This window comes from Lagopus leucura, unplaced genomic scaffold (genome assembly GCF_019238085.1).
Source record: "Lagopus leucura isolate 7727_CA_CO unplaced genomic scaffold, USGS_WTPT01 Super-Scaffold_100004, whole genome shotgun sequence".
NCBI lineage: Eukaryota > Metazoa > Chordata > Aves > Galliformes > Phasianidae > Lagopus > Lagopus leucura.
Genome location: NW_024962264.1, coordinates 32259734 through 32276501, shown reverse-complemented (window position 1 = coordinate 32276501; position 16768 = coordinate 32259734). Strand labels below are relative to the sequence as shown.

Genomic DNA, 16768 nt, shown 5'->3' with positions numbered 1-16768 from the left:
ATAATGAGTTCATCAGTCTAGGTAGTAGAGAGTACAGATATTACAGATAGATAATTTGTTTGAGGCCTCTTCAAAGAGTAATGTTTGCCACAGTAATATGGCAAAAGGACCAAGCTACAGACTCTGAGTTTTCTGTTGAGCTTTGTCTTAAGTTTTGTATTACTGTGTATTACATTATCGTATGTGGAATGCACAACAATTACTGTAGACATCTGGCAGCTGAAATAGAAAAAAAAGAAAAAATGATGGGGGAAAAAGTCTTTCTTAAAAGACTATTGTATCTATTGTAGCTTATCAGAAGAAGAATGTATTACTTTAAAATATACAAACACTACTGGTAGGGTTATGTGATGGATATCCAGGCAGTAACATGCTGACCTTTGCTAGTTGATGTTTGATTCATTAAATAAGGTATTTCTGGTTGTACTACTAGAAAGATGGCAATGATGTATCTGAAATGGGTAAATAGTGCATTCAAATATTCTGTTCTAGAGCAGCTGATAAATGTTTATAAAATAAATTCTCACTGGCATGTCCAGTTTTTTTGCCTAATATGTCTTTCTAGTATCTTAGCTTGTATTTGTCTAATAATGCTTCTATTCTTACAAAGAAGAATCGTGAATAGAGTCAATTCAACCCACAACAAATGAAGAACAGGTAGTGCTGCAGTGTAAGAAATCAGTGGCTGCCAAAATGTTGAAGAGAGCAGCCGTGTCTAAAATCATTTCCATCCATATTATCTCTGAAAATAAATCAAGAAAGAGGTTTGCACTTTGAGTACAGGTTTTATTAGCTGTAATAAACTTTTTGTTCCCCTTTGGAAGCCAAACAAGTCTTGCTATATATGCTACGTCTCATATAGTTTCTTTTCCAGGCAAATATCATGGTAGGTGTCCAGAAGCAATTAGCTCTGATGAGGTCTGGGTAGTACATCAAGGGCAAAATTCTCTCTTTCCAACCTATTTCCTATTTTTCATAGAACCTACATCTCAATTTTTTTATGCTCCACTGACTAATTTAAAACATTAGAGAATGATACTCTGCTCCTATAGAAATCTGTGCCAACTCTTCCCTTTGTTTCAAAGAAACAGACGCAATACATGCTCAGAGGCACGTTTTGATTTAAGAACTGATGAATTTTCAACTTGTTTTTGAATGTCTTCCTGATCTCCCTATACATAATCAAGAATTTCTTAGTTATGTTTGTTATCAGTTCATCTATTTGTGGCTGTGGCACTTAGAGTGTTTTTGTAGTTGTCTATGGAGAAATTGATGGAAGAATTAATTATTTTTGTCCCGAAGTGCTAGCACAATGCATTGAAAACAGTCTGTGTCCTCAGAAAGTGTAGCCCCTTTGCTCATGACCATCACTTCATCCCCCGAACCTTGTGGGTTTTAATAGCACATATTGGCAGCACAGCCCCGAGTCTATTTGTAGCAGATGAAGGATTACAACATGGCAAAATGTCAGCCCGCATATCCAAAGCATAGCGCCAGCTGGGCTGCATGGGATCAGGTGCCCACACTGGCTGAGGAGTCTGTGCTTCATCACACTGTGCAGGCATGCTCTCCCTAGAGCCCAGATTTCAGTCCTGGGCACATAAGAAAAGTTGTTAGGTTACTGAATATTAAGAGTTGAGCCAAGCTGCTTGTAAGCATGTGCTGCAGGTGAGAAAGGGATCACTGGCAGGATCATGTGCACCAGAGATGGCAATTGGGCAGTTTTTAGAGAAATGCTTTCCCAAGCAAAAGTCAGAGTCATGACGTAAGTGTCAACTTGGCTCTGACCCAGCTATTCTTTGACGCTGCTTGCTATCTTCTACACACTCCTCAAGATAAATCTTGAATCAACAGAGTGCAGAATCAAAATCTGATGAAACATTTTCTGGTGCTTGGCTCAGTAGCAGATGACAGTAATTGTGATTCAGTGATTTGTGGCCATACAGTCTGGTTCATGCTCAGTTTCTCTGAGACAGTATCCACAAAGATTCATGATTTCAGCCTCTTTCCTCACTTTTGCATTTCCTCCTTACTTGTCTCAGATAGTTGACTATTGGTCTAAGCAGTAGCATATTACAAAGAGGCACAAAGCATCCCTCATTAGAAGCATTCAACATCTTCCAGAGCTGTACACCTGTGGCTTTGTTTAAGAAACAAAGCATAATTCAGCCCCAAAGTTCACCCATCCTACTTTAGAGCTCCTCGTGCAGCAAAAGCTGTAGACCAGAGTGTGTGAAATATAAATATGACAGGCAAAATGATGGTCTGTGGAATAACATGATAGTGTTTAGATTACAGATGCTCCTCCAAAATATCTGCTAACATAAACACTGAGAAACCTACGTGAAACTATTTGAATGAGTCTTTACGGGTCTGTTTCTAACACATAAATCATCTGTTTTGCTTTTCTCTAATCTTCTTCATGGCAAAATGGTTGGGAAAAGGGACTTTCTCAATGATTTTTTTCCCCCATCTGTTGGGGACCCAGCAATGAGTAAACATTCAGTCCTGGCAGCCTGACAAGAAGTGGTGCAGCCTCTTTTATCATCCATAGCTTTAACTCGTTGAGCCATTTTCTGGAGAAAATGTTAGCATTCCAACAGTCCTCCTCCTTTTATTTATTGGTCACAGGGAGGTAGAGTAGCACATCTGGAAACCTGCTAGCTGCTCAGGACTACTGTTTAAATAAACTGCAACCACCATATCTTGCTTTGATTGGACAGAGCAGCATGTTGCCACAATAAAGCCACAATCAAAATGTGATGTTTCTAATTAGAATCTGTGTTGCTGTGGGTTTTTTAATTATTTTCTTAGAATAACCTATTTACTAATATAGATAAATCTGAAAGGCATGAACCAGTGGAGTGATTAATGTATTTAGTTAGCTGATTGTCGTATACCTTCCTGGCCTGTGTCAAAAAGCTACCATATGTTTTTTCTTTACAAAATATTGGCCCTTAACTTATGCATTCTTTCCTCAAGAATGCAGGAGGGCAACCAAACATAGAGGTTATATCCTTCTCAGGAATTCTCGTTTGACATATGCTTTTGGTTCACTTCAATCTTAAAATCAAATTAAATCTGACAATATAGTTGTATTGTTCTTCTAACCCTTTCTTTTGACATGTTTTAAGATATTTCCTGGTCTGTAGTGACAAGTAAAGGATGACTGTATTTTCATATTGGAGAAACTGCAGGCTCTATTTTCTGGTGATGGAAAGAAAGAGTCTTGAGGGTTAACATTATGTGAGATTTATACGACTGGGCTTAGAGACATTTATACTCATCCTGTTTTCTTAGCATACACTGTTTCTACTTAACAGGCAGTTTGCAGTGTGAAAACATATTGCTTTAAAAGAATGAGCTGTGTTTTTGAAGCAAATGCAGCTATTATTAAATCTCGTTACTGTCAAAACAAACAAACAAGTCACAAATTCCCTTTAGAAATGGCCTGTTTTTCATGCTTTCTGTATTATGTCTAAATATGCACATTACTTGAGCCATGGGTGAGCTAAATGAAGCTGACGTGCTTACCTTGGTGCTGAGCAGTTTACATAATGAATGCTCTCTTGTAGGATCTGTTTTATGCCACAGCTCTGTCAGAATGAATGTTTGTTTTTATCCCAGCCCCATTTATTTCCGTGCTGTTAGGGAAGCACTTCCTCATGCCAACGCTATCTATTTGAGTGTAGTTTTGCTATTTTACTAGTTGTTTTATTTTTACTATTTCACCACTGTTACAAAATCTATTGTTTCAGTAGTTCTGCATGATTTTTTAAAACTTATTTCTAAATCAGACAAGAGAACTGGCAACTGACTTATCACAGCATTTATTTTGTGTTACCATTGTTTAAAATCAAGAGAGAGGAGAGTGGCCTTTTGTAGATTTGGGAGGCTAATATCAAGATCCTACCATTTCACGGAGCCTAGAAACTGTTGGCAATGTTTTAATTTTTCTCTGGAGCTCAACAGGCTCACAGAGCTGTTTAGGCAGGAGGATTATGGCAAAGTCAGTCAGATGTCCCTTGGAGATTAATTGCCAAGGAAGAGGCTATGTCCATGTCTATATTATGTGGCAAATTTACTCCCCAAAGGAGATGAAGTTTTAGCCCATCCCTTTAGAGGACTTCCCTGCAAGATGTGTAATCCAGCCCTAGAATACCATTTGAGGGATTTTGTCTTCTATTTGGAGTTAAACCTTCATTATTAGATCATTATTTTTGAAATATTTCATCAAGAGCCCCTGGGCTAAATCCAAGTTTTTGTGTTCTCTGGGGTGAGATGGGGGAGAGATGTGTATTCAGATTGGCAAAGGGGTCAGCTGGCCAGAGTAAGCTAAAATATCTATGAAAAGGAGGAAAGTTACTTTTTCACTTAGGTTAAAATCATGGGCAGATTTCAGCTTTGAGACTAACTAATGGTGGATTTTATTTGGACAAGGCAAGCAGAGTTACAAATATATATTAAAATGTTTATCCTCTTTAGTTCAGAAATGCTCTTACTACTTTTAGAAAAATACTCAATTTAATGTACCTTTCCATTCAAACATTTCTTGCGTAATTCCTTTTCTCCTCTGTCAAGATTGTGGAGAATCCAGCAAGTCATTTACAGGTTTATTTTAAATGAGATAATCTGTTTCTAGCTGGAAGTTGTTGGGTGAACTGCTCTTTTTTTCACTGTGTACTCTTTTTGGTTGGGATAGTGTTAATTTCTTCTTTTGGTTTATCAAAAATAGTTGTGAGAATTCTTGTGTCATTGAACATAGTTTTATGCCTTGTAGGAAGATTGAATAATGAGTGTGGATGATGTTCTTGCTTATTCTGTTACAGTATTATAGAATCATAGAATTGCTCAGTTTGGAAAAGACCTTAAAGATTAGCTTATTGGACCACTAATGCAGGAAACTCAAATATCCAGTATTACTCTTATCTGTTCTATCATTTGTCTTGCTACAATTGACTTAGAAGTCTTAAGTGAAAATTAACTTTAAAAAACTGTCCTTTTGCTTACATCACTTTTAAATGAAATTCTACTGCAGAGGTGTTGAAGAGTTTGTTGAATGTTGTTTTGCAAAAGAGTAAGATAAGTAATCATCCTATGCAAGGAAAAATTTTCAGCCTTTTATAAATACAAATACATTTCCAGTTATGGTGATCTTAAACTGTTTTCTAAATTAGATGTTACACTTTATAAATGGAAAGTCTGCTAGTTCTGCTTCAGTAAAAAAGCTACAATTTCAGAAAACTTTAATTACAAGGATAAAATGAGTAAAACTTGTTCATGTGACCTGAAAACTTATCCTGCTGGTTAATCTTTGCTATTTATAAAGGGTGTTTTTAAAGCATAATTCAAAATCACGCATTACAGGAATTTCTCTGTGGGATACTCAAGAGTTACAAGCAGTCAAAATTTGATTTAGTCAGCAGTCCCTCCAGGAGCCAACTTTTCTGGTGTTTTTTGTTGTTGTTGTTGTTTGTTTTGGTTGGTTGTTTTTTGTTTGTGTCGTTTTTGTTTCTTTTTTTTCTGTTTACAGCAATAATTTATAACAAGGATAGGGTGTTTGATGATTTAAGAAAATATTTATTTTAAATCTTTATGTATTTTTTTAATTTAATCTAGCTGCAGTCACCAGACTCCCTGGTGGTGTGCACTGCCATGCCTCTACCCTTGGACACTGTATATTCACCATGGACACATGGAGATGCTCCCTTACAGGCAGTCATCTGTCAGTTCTTGTTATGAAAATTATGTTCAGCTGTAAGAAATAGGCCTTAAAGCTTCTTGTGAACCTTCCGTGGAAGAAGGCAGTTTTTTTGTTCTGGATTTAAATGTGGTTCTTGCTAAGAAATCTTAGATAGTTGCACACGTCTGTCCTAAACCCCATCTCCAGTGACCTATGCTTTAGACCTTAGCAGATTAAAACACTTGATAAAACACTTGGGTCTTGGAAGGAGGACAAAACCTGATAGCCACGAGTTGCTGACTGATATCTGCTTTATCAGCTGCCCAGCATCCAGCTTATGCTGTGCTCAGTGCAGCCAGAATCTTGTACAAATTATTACTTCTTTTGCTCATTTACGTATGCACTGTCTTATGTGTGCCAGGTAAATAAATTAATTTAAATTTATCTGTGTTTCAAATCAAGCTTCTTTTACACTGAAAGTTAAATGAGTAGTGCAAGTTAGTTGCATTTTAACTTACTCTATCTCCATTTTATATACTGCTTGCTTCTGTAAGGCTCAGAACACTCTATCTGCATATCAAAGCATTAAGAATGATTGGCTGCTTTATTATGAGAAAGGCCTTGTTTACTTGGGTGATAAAGTTAGTGCTCTGTAATAATGCATACAACTTCTAGCCCTGGGACTCATTCACTGAGTGTTTGACTGCAGAAGTTAAATCCGCTTTGTTGCAAAGCAACACATTTCAGTGAAGCAAAAATTCCATTTCTGTTAAATTGCTTTCCAGTTTTCAAGATAATGATGTGTTTAATTTATCACAAAACCTGTAAATTGCCTGCCATATGTGTTTTGATTAGTCTTTTAGATTAATTTTATTTAATTTTAATTTTTTTTTTAATTTTAGTTAATTTTATCTATAGTGTTCTACTTAAGTTTATTGTCAGTTTTATAGTACTTAATTTTGATATTTTATTTTTGGCAAAAACTTTGAGTTCCTAGTTTCTGAAAGGAATTATAGTTGTACTGCCTTTTGTAGTAACCACTGCAGAGACAAGACTGAGGATCCGTTAAAACTTCAAACAATATGTGGATAATATGCTGAACACATTCTCTTATTTCTAGTTTTTGTTGTAAGCTATCCACTAGCACACAGCTGGGATGATTTCCAATAACATAATCTTTTTGTGAATGTTTTTGAAGCATCTCAGTGGCTTTGCGAGTTTCCTTCAGATGTTTTCTTTTGCACCTCTATCCCACTAAGTGCTTTTCCCCCATATTTGTGCTAGAGTCTGGCTGTGACGTGGAGACCTGAACATGTTCTGTCTTCTCTTGGAGGGTAGGAGCAAAAAGTTGAAGAGGCCTGCTCTAATTTCTACACTGACACATTTTTGGCATCATACTCTTTTTGTGACTATCAGTCACAGATGAGCAGTAGCATACAGGGGACCTGCTTGGGGATCTCTGCCAGCCATGCCTTGCTAAAACAGGCAAAAGAGGAGGCAAATAGAAGAGGGAGGTTTAGCTCCTGCCTGCTTGCCCCACAGTCCTCTGGTGTCACATTATTGGCATCTCCCCAGATGCTCTATGCAGAGCGGGAAGCTGCATTCCGCAGCCAGCCTAGGATGAGGTGGCCTCTCATAACCTCATCTTGCAACTTGTTCTCCACCATGTGCCTCCAAGGAGCAGGTTCCCAAGGTCTGCTCCTTCTCTTCATCCCCAGACACATGTTTACTTAGCAGATGTAAGCAAAAAGCGTAAGTTTTTGGAAGAACATCCGTGGGAAGCAATTTTATTCCTGAACTCTGCGTTGCTATTTTGACACTCTCCCAGGTTAATCTTTATTTCAACAATGACATGTGGACATTTGTGGGGCTCTCTGCTTAATGTATATGTACAGCTGTCACCTTGAAAATAAACTGTTCTGTTCATAAAAACAGACCACAGTGCACAGATATTGAAAATTTGTAATAATATGAATAATATATGAATTTTATCTTCTAAGTTTTAAAGATTTGATGTTCACTGAGCAGTCAGTATGATCTTTCCCATTTGTTTCCCTAAGTTAACTTCACATTCTGTGGCTATTAATCATTTGATGGCTGCTTCATTTCCCTATCTGTCTTGAAAATGGTTTTTCAATGTGGATGTTTTAAGCCTTTGTGAGAGACTGTGTTTTGGAACCTAAAAACTATTAGTATAGCTCTAGAGAAATGCTCTAAATAAAAGGTGTCTGACAGAAATAATTACTACTTTGGCTGCAAAATGGTTTAAAATATTATGAAAGTTTGGTAGAAATTTCCCTGCAAGCTCAGTAAAAGAAAAGTGTAAGTCTGTGGCATTCAGAGCTGTTTGTAGGAGAATGCAGTCTTGTGTACTGTGTACAGGAATTTTATGTAGATTGTGAACATGTCTGGTTTACCAAAAATAGGTAGAAGACAATTCAAATGTTAGATTAATAAAACAGAATTTACACAAATTTAACTACTCTTATTTATGTGAAATGTTAAGCATAATGTGAAAAGCACTCACACAAGAAGGATAGTGCTCTACCATAATTAGAATAACTGACTTGAGTAAGATTTGCTATTGAAGCAAAACTAAGAAATCTGGGAACTCAGCCCAACCATGGAAAGTACTTCTTTTACCACAAATATGACATCTACATTTTATGAAACCTACTTATTATCAGGGGCCAAATTCTGTGGTCCTTATGCAAGCAGAACTTTCACTGGAAGTTCACCGAGAATGGTAGAGTTTGGCCCTGAGCTATTTCTTTTCCATTGAAAATTACTTCATTTGTAATTTCCTCTTCTTATATTTCTCAGTAACTGCAGAAATATGAGCTAGTCATTTAATTTCAAGTGAATAAAAGCTTTGAGAACTCTGTGAAACTGCAACTTTATCTTTCAGCATAATAGAATAAAGGAATAAATTTGTGGACGTGATGTTTTACTTAGAGAGGAAAAAGGACATATTTGGATAACTGTGTAGACAGGAAAGCAATGTAGATACGTGAGTTTTTCCATCTAAGAAAAATGAGAATGATTTTTGGTTTTGAGACAAAAAGCAGTGGCTTTGGATGTTACAAACAGCTGAATTAATATTGGACTTACGGGATATTTCTCGAGCCACAAACTAGCACTGAATGAGATCTGAGTTGCTTGTATTACCCTAGCTGATTTTATTAGTATGCTCAATCTTGGCTGGTATTTTCACTTCTCTGAGACTAAAATAAATGTGTTCACACTGTGTTGTACTGTGCCTTGTAGACACACCCAATAGGAGCAATGGCCATCAACTGTCTTACAAAGAGCCAATTTCTGCCATTTTTATTCACACAAATGCTTTTATTTTGACAAGTGTAATGCATCAATAAGGAATATGTGGGTAGATAACACATATGGAGTCAGACCAAATTGATAGAGTACTGGGCTAATACAAAATCTTCCCTGTATTAGCGTACTCTTCCCATAGGAGTACTCTTCCCATTTCTCCATGGTGATGGGAAGCCTTGTGAGTACAGACATCATGGCATCGAGCTCCAGCTCCTTCTTACATCAAGGAATGTGCTTGAACTCATGCAATCATGCTACTATTGGGTTATGTCTAATGGTGCCTTCTGGAGCACCTTCTGCTGCAGTTGTTTTTGTGAAGAAGCTGACAGATTGAATTTTCCATCATTGGCTCTTTGTGTGAGCAAATGCATTTAAGACAATGAGTTTCACATCTTCGCTGAAATGTAGCTTTCTTTTCCAGGCTGAATTGCATTACTAATGCTCTTTGAATGGGATTTACCCGAGGTTAATTTCCGAATTATGCATAAATTGTTTAATCACCTGTGAAACTTAACAACTTTCGACTTTTCATTTCATTAGCTGTGAGATGGATGTGGATTAAATGTGTTTGGAAGGCCAGAGCTTGATGACACATGCAGTGAACGCCACTGAGGACTCCATTTCATTTAATGCAGTAATAATAAACACTCCATGGGCAGTATTTCAGCAATCAGGAACGCTTTTGCAGCCTTTTCTATCTATAAGCATTTGGCTAGATGACAATATTGAAAAGAAGAAAAAAAAAAAAAGTGAAAAATGAGTCAAACTTAGTGCCTTAATGTATCCTTCCTGACTGAAAGTATATTAATTGGCAGAGAGTATTACCTCAGAAAGGAGCAGAGAAAGGGCTCCTTTGTGCACAGACATGGCGGGAAACCTCTCCTTTGGCTCATTTCTTTCTTCTCAGCATTGTGATCTGGCCTGTCCTGTTGGTGGGCTTCAAAGGAAGCCTGGCAAGATTTATAGTTCATCTCCTTTAGAAGCTCCTTCATTTGGTTTGTTTGCATGTTACATCAAGTTACTTGGAAGTATGTTGTGTTTAGAAATGTCCTTCCCCTGCAGAAGCTACTCTCAACTTCTTCGTGAGAGGCTGTAATACTCCTTCAGACTGCAAGGGTTGAAAGTGGGGAAAATTGGTCATTAGTTGCTTTTTCCTACAGAAACTCTGCGTCTGGAGCCCTTGCCAGGACCACGTGAGATGCAAGAGCAGAGCCTGCCTCCATCCTAGCCCTGAGAGGCCAAGGTCTAGCAGTGACCTCGTGCAGCAGCAACCCAACCGTCTGCTGTGATGGAGGGATTAGGATGGTCACAAGGGGCTGCCTGTATTTTATCAAGTGACAGCTCAGTCTAATAAACTTGCCTTTCAGTAAGGGCTTGAATCAGTCTCCGGGGTGCTGGCCCAAACCATTTCATTAACGTTGCTTTTTCCCTGCTCCAGCAAACGGTGAATTATTGTATCTCCTTGAGACTGAGAGGGAAAGGGATGCAATCTTGGTAAATCAGGCATGGTCACCATTTGTCTTTGTGCTGTACCTTCTGAGTTTTGTGCTTTTCTCTCTCTCCCTCCCTGTTTTGCTGCATATTCAAAGAAAAGCGGGATCCCATTTTTTGAGGGACCCTCAGTGAAGAATTTGGTTAGCAGAGGTGTTATGCTGATTCTTGGCTCAATGAAAGTGGAATAAACTGGCAAAGCCATCATGAACTTGTAAAACTTTTCAGTGTCATTTTAAGACTTGACAAAAGAGGAAAGAGAATCAATACTGAGAGACTGCTTGTGAATATGCATGCTATATCTTAGTTGTTTGCACACATCAGGGTTAAATATTAGAAAAAGAAGAAAAGTTGTAGGTTAAATAAATTTGATCTTATTTCCTATAAGCGAGCATCACATCAGAATGAGGACTGTGCTGCTCTAGATGGATGCTTCTAGAGAGAAATCAAGCCTGCCTAAGTCTGGAAACTGTGCAACCTTCTCACCCTTTGGAGAAGGTCTTCCTAGGTCAGGGTGTGACCGGCTGTAGAAGTGCTGTGTTAGTGGCTGGGGTTTGCCACTGTTTTCACTCTATTTGTTCTGTGGATAAGTAAATTGAAGGCTGGAGTCTTCATGGCTGTCAGCATGCCACCTTTGAACAACTTCTCAAAGGCAACCACATGTTCAAATTGGTCCTAATTGTTACAGGAAGACTTCTGAATGTTTCCAAGACCATCTTTTTCCACTGAGTTTGTATTACAAAAATTGCTGGAATTAGATGAAGCAAGTATTAAAAATAAAACTTTTTTTTTTTCCTTTTTTTTTTTTTTTTTGCTTTTGCAACTTGTACTTTATGTCAAGATCCCTTTGAAACAAATCTGACCTTGTCCTGTATGTCTCATTGTCTTTCTTTCTTGTTGTGTGTACTGTGACATGTTCAAGCATTAGTCTTTAAATTGGGGATGGCAGATCTCAGATTAACACTGTGGTATTTGTAACCTCTAGCATTCTGTATTCTGCTTTCCTGCAGGATCTCCTGCCCTCACTGGCACTGGAACCATCACTGTCACTGTGGATGATGTCAATGACAATGTCCCCACATTTGCCTTTACTGTGTATACTGCTGCAGTTCCTGAGGATGCACCTACAGGGACAGATATTTTGCTAGTAAACTCCTCAGATGCTGATGCTTCTAGAAATGCTGTTATTAGGTAAGTCATTTAGCACTGCTGAATGCAATCCCTCCTCATGCCTCAACTGAAGATTTTTTTTAGCAATGTCCATAATCAGTATGACATAAGGCTTCAAGTTGCAAAAGGATATTAGTATGTGTGTGGCTACATCCTTTCAGCAAGTGTGATCTTTGTTTTTCTTTTTAGAAGTTTATTAAATATGAGAAGAGTTGCAGTCTTGTTTTTAATTTTCTAGTAAGTTAAAAGTAAACTGGAGTTCCATTTCCACCTGGGTGTTGTTGTTAATAGTCTAGTTTCTTCTTCTTAGTAGGTATAGAGAAAAAATAAAAAACAAACCCTCAAACTCCACATAAAATAATAAATGGATTAAGCACATCAGGTTACACTCTTGACATACCAAGTTCTCTGCATGAAGAAGCATGATATAAGCTGTGAACAATCTGTGTTACTGACTAGCCTTGATATATGTGTCCTTTGGAAAGGCTTTAAACCATATATTTAGCATAGCATTTTGGACTGAGGGCTTGTAATTAAAGATAATTTAATTTTCACTATAAGTTGTCATGTTACATGGGTAAATCTACAGTCAATTAATGTGTTTAGTTTAGAGCCCAGTTTATGGAATGAAAATTACACAGTACCAGAAGTGAGATGTATCCTATTTGGAAAAAATAAGTAATAAGATAGAATTCGGCATTTTTGCTTTAAATACCGACTCGTTTGCATATCTTAGTTGATGCAGCTCTATTTCTTAACTGTTCGCTGGGTAGAACACTGGCCATTACCAGTCCATGAACAAGAGTAATGAAGATGCTAAGTGACAGTGACAAGCTAGAGATTATCCACTGTGAATTGATTTATTGGTAATGGAATAAAAAGTAGATTCTTACAAGACATTAATCACAATAACATGTAGGCTATCTCTTAAAAATTAATTTTTATTGCTGGAAACACCTGTTTCTCTGTTCCCTAAATTATGAGTCAGAATATAAAAGTAGCTTATTTATTTACTATTTCAGTTCATACTTCACATAAAGTGCATAGGAAGATATCACTGTTCTCATAAATGGACAAAAAAAAAAAAAAAGAGAAAAAGAAATAAAGTAAAGCAGAACTGTATTATAGCAAAGCAAGTATGTACAAAATGCTGTAATATTTTCTTTCCCTCTAGCTAAAGCCTAGAAATAGGAACTTTTTGTTTTGGCATCTTTAAATATTTGAAAAGTCTCCCAAATTACCATTTATTACATTGTGAAACAATAAAACTTTTAATTCAATTCACTCTCACTCAGAGAAATTTTTTTCTGGAAAGCTTTCTTAGCAAAAAGAATACCATACAAAGCATGAATTATTGTAATGTTTTCACCCCATAACCAAAAATTATCAGCGTGCTCTCAGATTTCTTAAGTATGTTTGAATTGCTTTGATATTTCTACTAGTCCTTGCCATTCACTAATTATCTCAAGAAGAATAGATTTCTTTTTTCATAAGTAACTATTTGTAATACATTTTGAGGTTTTGTTTTGCACTTTTTAAACTCAGGCACATACTTTGTTTTTCTTTGATAGAATTTGTCCAGATTTAGAATTTCAAATAATACAAATCTTATAAGATTAGTGATGTTACAAAACTTCCAATTATTGGAGGGACCAGAATACCTAAGCAGTTGTTGTCGGAGGTGCCGCGGACTCAGAATACCTTTTCAGTCTTGTTAGAGCACATTCCAAAACCAAATCCTTGCTTTCTATGGATGGTATTTGAAATTCTATGTGAAGATATTCTTAAAAAGAAAAAAATAAAGAGTTAATTCTGTAAAAGGCAGCTAATTTTCTGCAAAATGGTTACAATCCATGTATCCCAAGTCTTTTTCTCTTATTTCTGGTAATAGCATATTATAGGGGGCTGATGGGTTGATGAGGTTCTTTCTGCTAATGCATGCTTGAGTATTGCTGAAGGTAGTATAGATAAGAAGGATCAGCGCAGAGTACTGGATTTTGAGTACTTCAGTCACATTTCTTTTATACTAGTTGTTGTGATTACAAAGTTGAGGGTTTTATCTTTTGATGTGTTTTGGAAGTTTTTTTGTAAATGGATACTTACATTGTCCACTTGGTTTGTTTGAAGCTGTATTCATATATAACTCAGAATATCCTATGGCAAATGTGATTTGTCTTCTTTGTTTTTTAAACAGTCTTTCAGGTTGTCTTTCCAAAGCTATCATGAGTCATTCTTTGTACATGGAAGTACACTTTAAGGAGACTCTTCTGTGTCACCTCATAGTGTTAAGACACTGCAAATCACATATGAAATGTGTCCACACTGCTGGTGTTTTCAGAGATTTAAGTGGTGCTTTAAGCACTGCACATTCTTTCCACTCTAGATGCACATTTTTTTGGCTGCAGAATAATTACATATGGCCATCATACTGAATTATAATTAAGCAATTAAAGCATGCTTCTGGCATTCTGTAGAGATTAATGACTGAACATGAGAGGTTGCCACAGCTTATTAGACAGACTGGCTATCAGTCCTCTAGGAAAAGCTTCTGGCCTGTGTTGTTATTTCTGTCATATCCTGTTTAGATTTTGAAAAGATGATGTGGATTTTACTCTTTTCCATGATAGTAGATTTCCCCTGGATATTTTTGTAGAATTGTGTGCTGCAAAACAAAGTTGCTACTGTACTATAATAGGCTTCTCTGAAGAAGTAGTGCTAATCACAGTTGAATTTTGATTTTGTAAGGATTGTAATATTGGAGGTGAGAATTAATTGTTTTAGCCAATTTTTGTTTCCTTCTTTTTTTTTTTTTTTTTTTTTTCCTAGAAATTCCATAATCTGAATTAATAGAAATTTAATGTTAACCAATTACCTTGAAAAATAGAGCTTAGTGCTCTAGGTGTCTTTGAGATGTATTTTGTACTGAAAGTAGGTATATAGACATTCAAGGAGCAGAGACAAATTCACTACACTAGCAGGTCAGAGGCATATGAGATGCAGTAGGCATCTCATAGTCACACAATCAGTTCTTACCACATTTTTACACACTCCCACAAACATACAAATGTGCACATGCAGACACACCGATTGTCAAATTCTGCTCCTCATTCACTGCTGTTAGGATACTTCTGTGGTTATGGATTTGCTATGATTTACTGTGAATAAAACTTGAAATTGGAATAACAAAAATTAATATCAGGAAAATATGAATTATAAACCTTCATATTATTTTGTAAAAATCATCCTTTGACTTCTGAAAGTAGTACTATTTCTAATTATATTCTGCAGTTTCAGTTAAGAGCGTGTCAGTGTTTTGGAGTAATACTTCATGCGTTAGCCCACAGAAATCAGTACAAGAGGCTGCCTGTAGCTGGTCACTAGTGATTGTGAGACAATGCCCAGCTGTGCAGAGAGGCTCAGTCTGAAACTCATTTATCAGAAATCTATCTGTTTTGAGCAACTACATTTGGAAATCCCCAGAAATGTCATTTACGAGAAGTCTCAAAATATGGAAGAGAAATAAAGTGAAGACAGCTGGATAGACAGAAGAAAATCCTAGTGTCAATATCTGTCAGCATGGTGGTCTGAAGAGTATAAAAAATGTTGTTATCTGAAGTCAGCAGGCTGCCTTATGAAATACTAAATGCATTTTTCTTCTTCATTTTTTTCTTTCAAACAGCTATAGGCTTACTGGTGGCAATTCTCAATTCACAATCAACCCATCCACAGGACAGATCATCACCAGTGCTCTACTTGATCGAGAGACAAGAGAGAACTACACGTTGATTGTTGTGGCAAGTGATGGGGGCTACCCCAGGGCTCTTTCCAGTTCCACCAGTGTGCTTGTTGCTGTTGCTGATGTGAATGACAACCCTCCCAGATTTCAACACCATCCCTATGTCACTCATGTTCCATCACCTACTACTTCAGGTAACCTTATCAGTGATGACACTTTGATAGCTTAGGATACTTCAGATGGCATTAACATCGTACTAAATGCAAAGCCATGTCACAAAAAATGTTACTGATATATTCCAAATTTTTGTCTTTGTGTTGCATAGAAGTAATGGTAAATATGACCTACATATTGGTAATTTTTTTCAGTTTATTTCTTCCACCTAAATCCAGGTTACGCTCCTGCAGCTCTATAAAGAAGACAGCAAAAAGTGAGCAACGAGCTTTAAATCTGTAAAAAAGAAAAACAGATGGTCAAATTATTTTGTGGGGAAGGCAGTAGCCTATTTTTCCTCTTTGAGGATCCTGCATGTAGATATTTCTTTGCTGTCTTGAGCAATTCGTAGAGAGCATTGTGTCAACACCTTCTGAAAAGATTTCTGTATTTTCTGTATAAGATGTTGATTATGGTGCCTTTCTTTGAGCCAAGTTATGAAGTAAGGTAAAACCAAGCTGCAGCCGTCCATTTGTTGAAACTGCACGTAAGTTGAAGTTACTTCACTTGATGCAGAAATTGATTTCTGATTCAGTTTATGATTAAACAAACCTGATAAGTAAAAGAGTTAGAAATGGATAAATCTTTAATACTAGTATTTCCTATTGCAGAATCAACATTGCAGGGAGAAAGAAAGAAAGTATATATTTGCATTGAGATAGGAAGAATATATCAAAGGATTCTACTATTGAGACTTGTCCAAGATTTAAAACAGATTAATACTGGGACCTCTACTATCTCAAAATAGTAAAAGATTTTTAAAGATGATCACTTTATTACCATAGACTCACCAAACTGCAGTCAGTAGTTAGCTGTGAAAGTCAGCTTTCTCCATTCTAAAATGCATTTACGTAAGTTGACATGTGATGCCTCCAGAGAGGATTCCAAGACAACTGGTTTACAAAACAAATTTTCTTTCAATAGGAAAAAAAAAAAAAAAAAAAAAAAAAAAAAAAAGCTATATTTCTTTGTCTTGGAGTTCTCTTTCTAAATTTTAAACAATTGCAAATACTTCTCCTTTTTATGGAAGAATGAATTTGTTTATATTTCTTTCCTGTTTCCAGAACAGTATAATGAAAGTACATTATTATTACATTGGTGAATCTTTGTGTATTCTGACTGTAGGAAAAGTGTCTTTGTGT

General features: G+C 36.6%; 1 protein-coding gene across 1 annotated transcript in view; it reads left to right on the top strand.

Annotated features, from left to right (window-relative positions):
• The window catches only part of FAT4 (FAT atypical cadherin 4), a 132649-nt gene that overhangs the window by 81981 nt on the left and 33900 nt on the right, over positions 1 to 16768 (top strand). Inside the window, exons 7-8 of the mRNA XM_042871041.1 lie at positions 11518 to 11698; positions 15357 to 15607. Coding sequence (XP_042726975.1) covers positions 11518 to 11698; positions 15357 to 15607 — 432 coding nt within the window. The remainder of the gene's footprint in view (positions 1 to 11517; positions 11699 to 15356; positions 15608 to 16768) is intronic.